Source organism: Colossoma macropomum, unplaced genomic scaffold (genome assembly GCF_904425465.1).
Source record: "Colossoma macropomum unplaced genomic scaffold, Colossoma_macropomum, whole genome shotgun sequence".
Taxonomy (NCBI): domain Eukaryota; kingdom Metazoa; phylum Chordata; class Actinopteri; order Characiformes; family Serrasalmidae; genus Colossoma; species Colossoma macropomum.
The window spans coordinates 14399861-14412218 of NW_023494796.1; the positions used below are offsets into that span (position 1 = coordinate 14399861).

General features: G+C 38.1%; 1 protein-coding gene across 1 annotated transcript; it reads right to left on the reverse strand.

The window, feature by feature from the left end:
- Positions 1-279: 279 nt before the first annotated feature.
- On the reverse strand, positions 280-9726 carry LOC118816482 (CD209 antigen-like). Its single transcript, XM_036582885.1, has 5 exons — positions 9558-9726; positions 4789-5805; positions 1797-1939; positions 1615-1721; positions 280-1339 (listed from the first exon to the last, which is right to left on the reverse strand). The coding sequence occupies exons 1-5, from the start codon at positions 9682-9684 to the stop codon at positions 1204-1206; spliced, it is 1530 nt and encodes a 509-aa protein (XP_036438778.1). The 5' UTR covers positions 9685-9726; the 3' UTR covers positions 280-1203.
- Positions 9727-12358: the final 2632 nt, after the last annotated feature.

Below are 12358 nucleotides of genomic sequence, written 5' to 3' on the forward strand. Positions count from 1 at the left end.
GTCATCACCACTGAGCAAGCTTTTTAGTTGGCAGCTGTGACAGAAGAACATCTTAACAACGTGGAATCAGCCGGAAATGAACCGAATACCATTCACCAAACAAAATGGGCTGTAAGATGCTTTACAGACTGGCTGGAACAAAACAACATTAATACTGATCTAGAAAAAAAAGACAACACTGAGCTAAACTTGATATTGCAGCAGTTTTATGGCTCAGTCTGTACTTCAGAAGGCGAGGTTTACAGCAGACTGTGCAGCGAGTGAGCGGAGTTCGTTACTCTGACGTAACAACAAGCTGCTTGTTAAGGAACTATAATTTGGCGAAAGGAATTGCTAACATTAAAACTTATTAAATGCTGCATTCACGGCCTGGTTTATTAATTTTTTACTTTATTTAATCAACTGTTGTATAACAGCAATAGAACACTCGAGGTTGTATGTTATCGCAGATTAGCGATAACACACTCCCTCTCGTGTTCTGTTGCTTAAGTGTTTGACATCTGGCACTCATAGGATCACATATAGTCAGGTCCAAAAATATTTGAATGTAAACAAGGATAGTTCTTTTTGCTGTCTGTTACAGCATATTGGAGTTGAAATGAAATAATATGAGCTCAAAGTTCAGAGTTTCAGCCCTAATTTGAGGATATAGACATGCAAATCGGATGATTTAGATGTAAATACATACCTCCTGATCATATTCACTAATCCAGTGGTTTCTGGAATTCCCCCTGCCCTGCACATTGTAGTGTTTTCCAGCTCTCTACACATCCACTTCGTCATAAAAGGGTTGCTGTGCTATTAGTTGGATTGTGTGTGTTAGGAGCAGGGGAAACATGAAAATGTGTGGGGGGTACTCCAGGAACAGGGTTAGGAACCACTACATTAATCCACTGAACTCCAATATGTTGTGATAGGCAGCTAAAATAACAATAACTTTATTAATGACCCAATATGTACCTGATAGTGACTTCTCTCTTATCAATGCACCATCTCACAGACAATACTGTCTTGTTTGTGCAGTCATGTGACCCTTTCTAAGTTTCTTTTTTTGTGTATGTGACCTCCAAGTGTATTTTATAACAGTGATTACAGGCACCATTTAGAAACTCTCCTGCTTTTAAGTGTGTAGGGTTACATTATCCATTACATTTGGCTTGTTTTGTGATGGAGCCTTTTCTTCAGAAGCGATCTCTCTATAACTTAAGCACTTTTCTCACAGACCCACCCTTCTTTGAGATAACATGGAATGTCATTCCAGCACTTCCTATCTGTCATACTCAAAAGCTCCGCACAGTCCTCATGATTTGAATCATTTGGTTCACCTGGACACCAGAAACTGTAACCCAGAGAAACAAAACCAGGTTCTGATTAGTGAGTCAGGTTTAATGTTATGTGCTCAGATATGTTTCATATTATATGTTCAGTTAGGTTTAATATAATGTAGAATATAAGAGCAACAAAATCCTGGGCAAATAAGAAAATAACATAGTAAAACAATTTGCATACATTTACTCCTCTGTTCAAGTTCAAGTAAGGAAGAATGTTTAGAGTTCGTTTAGTTTAACTTGGTGTGTTTTCATGAGAGGAGAAGGAAAAATCTTAGTCACTTACTTAATGGTCAGTGCTGAGTCGTCTGTCCATTTCCAGTCCCCTTCTGTCTTTGTGTCAGTCAGACCAATCCAAGCTCGATCTCCGTACAGTGTTTTAAGCAAAAATTCCTGTAAACATGGTTGCACAGCATGAATATATTGCTGAAAATGGTAGCTTTCTTACATGCACATGCTCTCTCTCACCTGTTCTTCTCTGCTGTTTATGATCACCAGGTCTGCTCCTCTCTGTCTGCAGTCCTCTCTGCTCTCACTCCAGCTCTTCTTTCCAGTAGAGACATAGTACTTTTTGCCACCAAAGTCCAGCCATTCCTCCTGGTTACATGTATCTGTTTATAGAGCAGGACATACGAAGCTCAGTCGGACACTATGTTTTGAAAACAATTAATGTAATGTTAAATGTGTTATTTTTACAGTAAAGACATGCTGTCAATCCAGATACTCCAATAACTTAATATAGCAATCGTCTTTAACCTTTAGAATCCTAGGGTAATTGGGGTAAATTAGGGGTATTTTAGGTCAATTACAATTGCAATTCTAAAGTATTTACAAGAGACAGTCACACAAGGCATATGTTGTTATTTTCAGGAGACCCTGAGATATTCAGATGTGCCATTATTTGACATGTAAATGCTGACACAAATGTGATACCTTAATGAATTTGGGTCATTTTTGATCAAAAATGTACCTAGCGCTTGCAAAATTTTGTCATTTTTTGCTTATAGAGATCTTGAAAACAAGTGACACCTTAGATATCTTTTCAGAAATTGTTAGTCTGGAGTGTCTGTGAGCTGAAAGTGCAAGAATTTTGATGGTGATTCATTCAACTGGTAATTACTGAGTAAAAATAAACAATTAGCATAAGACGGCCATGTTTTTTAATTGATTCTCTGTCCTCTTGGATTCATGCTGAGTGCTAAACTGTAATACACAGCAAGACAGCTTTATTTTTAATTACAAATTGAGAGGCAGATAATAATATTTATATAATATTAATAATAATATTTGTCATTTATTGTTGTTTATCTCTTAAAATGTGTTTTCAGGTCCTGATTTTTTGTGTTTTTAAGGGAAGGTTTTAAGTCCACTCAGTGTAGTGGATTGGAACAGCACCTTTTGTCAGAGGACTGTTTGAGACATGAGGAGAAGTTCAAGTTTGTAGCTACATGTGTTGTGAGGCACTTTAAATTGGAGATTTAAATGGATGTAAACGCAGGATCTAAACTGGTGGTTTTCTGAACTGGATTACTGACTGAATCATTGTTGAATCTCCATAAAATTTACTCTGGACACAAAGGGTAAGTCCTGCTGAGCTGTGATGTAAATCGCGTTGCTGTTTTGACCCTTTTGCTGTCAGAAGAAAGCTGAAGCAGAGAGCTAATAGCAGATTTTACAGTGGTTCTGGCTGTGTGTTTGTACTGTATTCCTGGCTGTGGGATGTTAGAGCTGGTTTCTGTCACTCTGGCTAGTCAGAGCAGGTTCTGCTGAGTTCTGATGTGTGAATCATTTCATTATTTTCAGTGATTTGTTTATAATATGAAGGCTAAAAGCAGAGATATAATATAACAGTAGCGAGTTTTGGGTGACTTTGGAGCTGGACTGCTGGCTGATGGATGGTCACAGGTGGATTTCAGCTGTGCATTTTGCTTTGGGTCCTAAGGGTTAATAATGGGGTTTTACAGGAGGCTTTTAGTGACGGCTAATGTTAGGTAAATTTACGCACAACAAAGACAAAATACCCTTGTTTAAAAACACTGTAGAATTATTATTCTGGTATAAATCTTGAGATATAATTCAGTAACTAATAATATGTATGGAGTGAGTAAATGCAGTGTTACCCCACATAACAGAAAATGAGCCTATCAGGTTAAGAGGCTTAGTGATTTATGTCTTAAGACGACATATTAAATCTCTTAAAAAGAGTTTTTATCAATCACATATTTCATTTTAAGAGGCTCTGGTCAGGGATGGATTTACAGGGTGGCAAACCATGGCAGCTGCCCACCGAACTCTGTTATGTCATCTTCACTGGACAGAGTTTGTGGCTGTGGTGTGCAGATGCACATATAATAATAAAGTTTTTTTAAGTGTTGGTTGAGTGTATGCATATCTAGCATAGTCGTTGATGTGAATATTCTGGCTATTGATGATGATGACTGCACTGCTGTCAGACTGTAAACTGATTCCATATTTGGAAATGTTCACTATACTTTATAGTTCACTATATAAATCTGTTCTAAACAAACTCTAGAAATCTGACACCTGTGGTTAAACTTCCTAGATCCAGCACTGGTCCTAGCGGTGGAAGAATTTCTGGACAGGGGCGTTTTATCCATTAGCAGCACTAAGGCAAAACCTGACCTCTTTCTATGAAAAGAAGAAATAATAACTATTTTCACAGCATCCTCTGGAGGGTAGGATTTCCAACTTCTAAATAGGATAAATTCTTGCATTGACATTGTCAGACACCTGAGGCCTCTCCACTCATATGTTCCTCCTCTCATTTATTTGTGGGTTTCTTGGATCAAATAAAGCAATTATCAGTTGTAGTTAGCTAACAGTTACCTACTTATATCCAAAAAAGTTTAAGAAATGGGAAAAGACCTTTAAACTTTCGCTTGAAGCTAGGAAAATGCCATTTTGGTCAGGTGGTTCTTGGAAGGCAGTTTTGGATTTTGAATATCATTGTTGAACCACTTACACACGATAATAGCAAATGGGCGAATATGAGGAAAATAAATTATGCCCCCCAAAAAATAGCACCCCTTTGGGCTATATGTAGCAATGGTAGGTTTCTCATTGTACACAGGTATACTTAAAAAAAGGCAACTCCAGCTAGCCTGAATAATCTGTGCAGTGGTTTTCTACCTGCTGTTAAATCATTTTTGTTGTTAACCATTATGTTTCCAAATCTTCAACTCTCCTAAACAGAAAAGCTTTAACTTGTTCTATTGTATTGTGACGCCTACTAATACAGTGCTTATATGTGTAGCAATGAAGTGTTTTAAATGGCATTTTGGTAGTGGTGTGACTGAGGGTTTCATACAAAAAGGAGGTTAGTAAAGAATAATTATCTTATTAAGTATAATTATGATGCTTTCTGTTAGTCATTCATTGCCATGATTCTGGTTCCTATTTTAAGAAAGGCCTTAATAAATATTAATAAATAATTTCTTACCAATAACAGCCAACTTGTTCTGAAGCTCATCTTTTTCCTTCTTTAACTGGTCCCTCTCATTTGTCACACTGTTGTAACTGGCCTGTAACTGGTCTCTCTCTACAGTCAGGTTGGTGTACCTGGTCTGTAACTGGTCTCTCTCTATAGTCAGGTTAGTGCATCTGGTTTTTAACTGGTCTCTCTCTATAGTCAGCTTGTCGCTCTCCTTCTTTAACTGATCCCTCTCATTTGTCACGTTGTTATAGCTGGTCTGTAACCGACTTCTATCTACAGTCATGTTGTTGTAACTGGTCCTTAACTGGTCTCTCTCTATAACCAGATTGCTATTTTTAATCTGTAACTGGTCTCTATCTGTAGTTAGTTTGTTGTAACTGGTCCGTAACTGGTCTCTTTTTATAGTCAGGTTGGTGTACCTGGTCTGTAACTGGTCTCTCTCTATAGTCAGGTTAGTGCATCTGGTTTTTAACTGGTCTCTCTCTATAGTCAGCTTGTCATTCTCCTTCTTTAACTGGTCCCTCTCATTTGTCACATTGTTATAGCTGGTCTGTAACTGGCTTCTATCTACAGTCAGGTTATTGTAACTGATCCTTAACTGGTCTCTCTCTATAACCAGATTGCTGTTTTTAATCTGTAACTGGTCTCTGTCTGTAGTGAGTTTGGTGCAACTGGTCTGTAACTGGTCTCTGTCTGTAGTGAGTTTGTTGTAACTGGTCTGTAACTTGTCTCTGTCTGTAGTGAGTTTGTTGTAACTGGTACGTAACTGGTCTCTGTCTGTAGTGAGTTTGTTGTAATTGGTCTGTAACTGGTCTCTGTCTGTAGTTAGTTTGTTGTAACTGGCCTGTAATTCATCTTTCTCCAAAGTCAGGTTGTTCTTGCTCATCTTTAGCTGGTCTCTTTGAGTAGCCAGGTGATTCAACTTTGTACACATCACTGTGATGGCAATCAGCAGGAGAACACACAGCAGCCCCAGACACACTGCAGTCAGTATGTAGGTTCTGCTTCCTGCAGTGTCTCGTCCTAGAAGGGAACGGATACAGAGAGAAATTCTTTAGCCTTATTTATTTGGATATTCATAAGCGGCAATCGCAATTTAGGTCTTTATTTGCCTTCAAGCCCTTCTTTTCTAATTCCCCCTTCTCCTCAAACACAAATAAACATGTGATTGTATTGCCTTTTGATTCAGCTACATTTTATGTTTTTATTTTGTTTGTGACTTCTCAAAGAATGATCCTTATTCAATCTAACTGAATTGTACTAAATGATGAGCAGGACTTGCTCCAGGACTATTCAGAGACGTGGACATGGACAACAGCAGCGCACTTGACTTGAAGGTTCAACTGTTAGCATGGGAGGAGTCGTTGGATGTTCTCCACCACAAGGGAAGGAGCAGGAATTACTTCAACCACATACAGGGCAGCACTGGAGACACTGGGCAGGACTGGAGTGATGTGTGTGCACATGTGCTCCATTGTAAGTACTGGTACAATATCACTGCCGCTTTACATCATTTTTTCATTTATTTGAAATGAAGACGAACTTCCGATATCTTCAAGACGAACCTCCGATATCTGGAACTGTCCAATATCTGACATAATCTATTCACAAATACGTTATCCTCTGCTGAAATAACACAGCAGTCATGGTCATCAGGCTCACTGTGAAATAACTTCACCAAACATCATTTCTTCCTAGTAAACATGAAGCAGGAATTTAACCACAGGACAGTTATTTTTGGTGTTTTGCTGGGCTCGGCAGCTGTGGCCCTAGGACTGAAAGAATTTGCGTGTTGATTGCAACTCTTTAGAATGACTTGATGATCATTCTACCTTAATTTGCGTGCTTTGGTCCGCTCCCACCTGCAGTGGGCTGGTTTCCTGCCTGCTTCTGCACACAACACTGAAAATTAGTCCCGTGCCATGAGATATGACAGGAGTGCAGAGTCTATTACAGACTACACAGAGGTAAAGGACATAACAAGGGGCCAAGTTTATACACACTTAAGATGTGTCTCAATGTGAAGGCTGCTGAGAAGGTAGGAGAGACCTTCCCAGCACTAGTATGCGAAGACTCCTCTTTAGCGCTCACTCATGCACATTTAGGACGGCCTGACCAATGTGACACATTAAAGTTACATTTTATTAAAACATTCCATTGAAATTTACATTTCATTGCAATCTTTTTTTCTTTTTTTCTTTTTTCTCCTCTTGTTTTCCTGTTTCTGCCATTTTTTCAATTGTTTTGAGCTGTGCATGATGGATTGTGGGAGACTGAAGGTCCTGAAGGACCAGCAATTTCTCACAAAAGAAAGACGCATCTCTCGACAGCATTCAAAGACCCTATAAAAAGGAACTGCCTTCAGTGATGTAACGGTCGAAAAACAAGCTAAAAACTATGACAAACAGAAGTGAAACTAGGGACATATGGAGATAAAACAGAAGTAGGAATGAAACGGCGTGGTGACTGAACTGGGAAACTGTGACAGTGTGAAAATATAACAAAATAAATTGAACAAAATAAATTCAAACATATGTTCTTAATTTTTCAATGGAAGAAAGGAATGGAAGTTACAAGCCTTGTGCTTGTCTTGGGGGGAAAATCATTATAAATAGTAAATGACAGTGACAGCATGACAGTGAAAAAAGGAACAAAACTCAGCTTTTAATAAGTAAAACATTTTTGCTAATGCAAACTTACAAAACTTACAAATAGTTATCTAAATGAGTGAAAAAAAAAAAACCATGCAAGAATTTTGTTGCCCAACTTTGTTTTTCCCACGGAACAAGTTGGTGTTAACATTTATCATTAAATTCAATGTGTCAAAACTTACTAATACTAATACTTAATACTAATACATAATAAAAATGTCCCACAAACCATTAGTACGTTTTGCCACAAGGGTGGGCAGTATGGGGTCTTAGTATTTTAATCCTAGTTTTGGTCCCACTTGTACACTTACCCTATTTGCACAACTGTGATCTGTTTCCACACCAATACTAAATATACTCATTTAGAATAAACCCATTACTTTTAAGTAAAATATACTACATGAAAGTATCATTTTTGCTTAACAAAAATTATAAAATAATTAAAATAATTATTAAGTGACCTGATGAGGAAGTAACAATATTTAAGCCTTCAGAGGAGCACAGACTTAAAGCTGGTCATTTCTGTTTAAGTTCAGGGCTGATAATTAATTGTTATCTTTTCACTAAACTGATCAGCCTACTCTAATGAAGGCAGAATACCCTATCCAATTACAGAGATTATGTGATGTAGGCCAGTTAAAAAGGGCCTGTTATCAGTAACCAGTGGCAAAGGATTCATTTTTCTTCAGTTCTGGCTAGTTGAGGCTGTTAGTTGTGCATTTAGTGAAAGTTTTTTCTGCTCTCTGACACTCTCTGAGCGCAGTACGTTACGAAGTGATTCATCTTCCACAGACGTCTGTCATTGGTTTACTGTTGCAATGGATTCTGGTCCTGGTACTGATCTAAAGTACATGTGGACCTGTGTGGAGTCTAATCTTACATCCCTGTCCTGATTTTACTTCCCCTGGTTTCCAGGCATGATTTTTGCAATGTTATTGGATACATATCAGAGCTGTCAATCAACTGTTCAGGGAGGAACCTCAAAAGGCACAGGTAGATATGTGTGTGCCTGAATCATAAATAAACACACAGCACAGCTAGCACATAATTTAATTAAATCAGTGACAAATTTACAGTTAAATATATATATAATATGTGTGTGTATATATGTATATATATATATATATATATATTTACATACATACATACATACATACATACATAAATACATCATATAAACCACTTATCCTTCTGGGTCGCGGTGGGGTGCTGGAGCCTGTCACTGGGCGGAAGGCAGGACACACCCTGGACAGGTCACCAGTCCATCGCAGGGCAGACAGACAGACATACATACACAATCACACACACATTCACACCTAGTCCAATCGGCCTGACAGCATGTCTTTGGACCATGGAAGGAAACCGGAGTACCCGGAGGAAACCCACGCAGACATGGGGAGAACAGAAATGAAAATATGCTAGCTGGCTAACTTCTATGGAAGTGAAATTTAGACAGGAATACACATTGGCAGTGACTGACTATCTAGCATGCTCTGCCTCTTATATATATATATATATATATATATTATATATATATATATATATAGGATGTTCACTTATGGATGGGTGTTCACTTGGTTTCAAACTCACAATCTCCTGTTGGGTTGATGTCTTAGTCTATTGCACCACTCAGGAGCACCTGAGGCTACTTAGATTGTGTCCATAAATGTTTACTACATGGATGCTTGTGGGGATTGTGTGATGGAAAGAGCCTCAGCTAGACGGAAAATGAGTAAAAAACGCTACATTGTTTGCCTAACTGAGGTGCACAACTAGAAAAGGGAGTTAAAAGAACTTTTGACTAAACAATGTTTGGGTTCAGTGACTTAACGTTCCCAAATTGTCAGATTTTTCATCATGATGCCATAGTTCTATGGTACACTGTTAAACCGTGTTATACTGCAAATAGTATAGAATACTATACTATAGAATACCGTGCTATACTGCAAATAGAGTTTTTGTGATAAACCAGTTTGTTGGCACGAAACATACTACAAACTACTGTTCTTTTAGCAGTAAACACGTGTCAGTGCCTTGTTAATTGACATATTGGTGTGAAAACTTTATATGCTACATCTCTAGGGTGCATCCCTCAATGTGTAGGTGTGTGTTTATATACTGCACCTGAGCTCTTGGGTTCCTGATAGGAGGCTGTAGTCCTGTTGCTTTCCAAACTGTTGTCAGAGTCATCTGAATCAAATTTGTCATACTTAATACCAGGTTTTGCTCTTCTGTAATCATTCATCTCCATTCTGTTATCTTCTGTAATCGAAGCCTTGCAGTGAAGTGTGCATCTTTGGAAGATGTATCAAGTTTATAACTTGTGGTGTGTTGTGCAACATTTGCATCATTGACGTAGGTGACCACAGAACAGCACTTTTCTTCCATAGAAATCACATGTTGCCATCCTTAAGTCTTGACTCACCGCAAAGTTTCTTTCACTTGCCCTTTTCTTCAGGAGTTATGTGCTTATGCAGTGTACTGGGGTGGCTGGTTTTGGGAAAGGAGCTTTAGGAGTGCGGTATGACCAGCAATTGTAGCCATCAAGGCAGAGGAAAACTATAAAAAGTTCTTCCAGCTTCCAGCTCACAATTTCCACTGTCCAAAATGTCAGAAAAGGATTAGCAGTTAAGGTGAACTGCATGAGTCAAGGCAAGATTTAGAAAACCAAGGAAACTCGGGTACAACTGCTAGTATACTGACCATAAAGGCAAAGCAAAACCCTCAAATGACAGAAAAAGACCTGCAAAAAAGGTTTAGCTGAGACAGAAGTGGTGTTAAAAAAAACATCTGGGAAAATCTAGATGCATTTTGGACTGATGAAGTAAAAATGCAACTCTCTGGTCACAAATCACCAAAGGTATGTTTGGACAAATAAAAGGAACAGCATTTGATGAAAAGAACACCATGCTAACTGTCAAGCATGGGAATGGATCTATTAAGATTTAGGGTGGTGTAGTAGTGAATGGCACAGGCAACACTGCACAGGTGGATGGAAAATGAATTTTACTGAATATCAGTAAATTCTGAAAGCAAATGTGACACATTCAAGAAACTACAGTGGAAAATTGGCTGACTTGTACAATAAGACAATAATCCAAAACATACCTCAATCTACCACAGACTACTTCAAGAAACACTGGCTCCTGCAAGGGCCCCTGTAGTTCCCTGGAACATCACTAAAAATGTAGATCATTAACATGATGTGAACGTAAGATGCCTCAGGAATATTACAGAACTAGAATGGTTCTGTAGGGAATAGTGGGATAGAATTCCTAAAACAACATAGAAATACTTCTAGCTGACTACAAAAAAATTGCAAGCTGTGATATCAGCCAAAGAGGGTGTTATTAAGCAGTACATTAGTAGGGTATCAAAACTTTTGCATATGCCACAAAATTTATTTTTTTCTTTTAATGAAGTTCTTAATGTAAAGTAACTTTGTAATCACTTTTGCAGAAAATTCATATATTCATATTTAAGTGAACTTTTAAAGGTTACTCTGTTCTATGTCTGGTCCTGTTCAGCACTGATGATATTTCAGATTAATACACCTTGAAAAAGGATAATATAGTCATAGCTAAAGCCCCTGTCCTTCTAATGAAAAATAACTGACCCCATCTCAGGCCATTTGTCAAGCCTCAAAATGTCAGATGGTGTAAGCCAGAACTTTCACAATGTTGTGGCCAGTTTAGACCCCGTGGGGGCCTTTTAGGGTGGCAGAGGAAAAAAAAACAACACAGCAAAATGTGTTGAATTTACTCAACACAATTACAGCTGAAAGTTGATGTGTTTTTATTCTTTTATGAAGAAAATGATGTAAACATTTAAATCAATCAAATTGAATGCATCACTTTTGTTTCCAGGGCATTAATGTTAATATTTTAGATCATAGAATTTAGACTGCCCTCATTACAGGTCACTCATGAGTCTGATGATAAAGCAGACAGACGGCTGAGTAAAAGGTGACATTATTACTAAACAGTCTTTGGCTGGGTGCCGAGCTGAGCTTAGCACAAACATATTCCACTCAGCACTGGATTCACCTCAGATGAATATGACCTCAACACACATACTCAGCTATAAAAGGGAATTAACATGACAAATGATTATAGCTGATTCATTTTGCATCACTAGTGTGTATATTACCTTTGCCTACTTCATTGACTCTAGCTCCCAGAACAGCACTGCTAAACAAACATGCATAATTTCATTATGTAGTAGAGTGACATCATTACTGTCTGCATCAGTCTCATCTGCACACAAAGCCAAGTTATTATTATGGTTAATCAGCTACTGTTTTTGAATCATTATAATTACTATGGTTTTAACTTTGCTCTAAGCTCAGGTAGCTCCCTTTTGACTTTTGTCTCATATGAGGAGAGGAGAGGAGAAGCAGGGGCTCACTAACCCGGTACTAAAGGCTGTTTATTTCTGTTATCTGAATAAAATCCTCATGACGAAAACACAATGTAAATTTCTTTTGTCTGTCAGTGGTAGAGGTATCAACGTCTACTGGTTACAGATTATGTATGCAGATTAAGTAAACTTTTAAAAGAAGATTAATTTCATCAAATGCAATATTTTATATGATGTAGCTTCTGTTCCTGTAATGAAAAACAGTCTGACAACCAGCTTTAGTTTCACTTCTGCTTACTGGCAAATTGATTTGGCAATACGTAGTTCTTGTTTCAAATGAAGGAATCTCTCAGACGAGTGGTGAAGGCCTCTCTCTTAAACAGCTCTGAGAGAATTGTCTTCAGAACATGTCTTGCATATTCATGACCACTGGACAATGAGTATGCACTTCATGGGAAGCTTGTGCACTGTGTGTAACTCTGGTATGTCTTATAACATGAGGTACGTGGACACCTGACCTTCACATCTAGCTAAGCTTGTTGGACATCCCGTTCCAAAAAACATTG

What these genes read in the sequence shown, in the direction of transcription:
- LOC118816482 (XM_036582885.1), bottom strand. Translation starts at nt 9,684, where the DNA reads ATGGAGATGAATGATTACAGAAGAGCAAAACCTGGTATTAAGTATGAC. An exon ending in GAACAAGTTGGCTGTTATTG is followed by an intron (nt 1,940 to 4,788) that starts GTAAGAAATTAT and finishes CTCTATAAACAG; the next exon opens with ATACATGTAACCAGGAGGAA. An exon ending in TAAACAGCAGAGAAGAACAG is followed by an intron (nt 1,722 to 1,796) that starts GTGAGAGAGAGC and finishes CCATGTTTACAG; the next exon opens with GAATTTTTGCTTAAAACACT.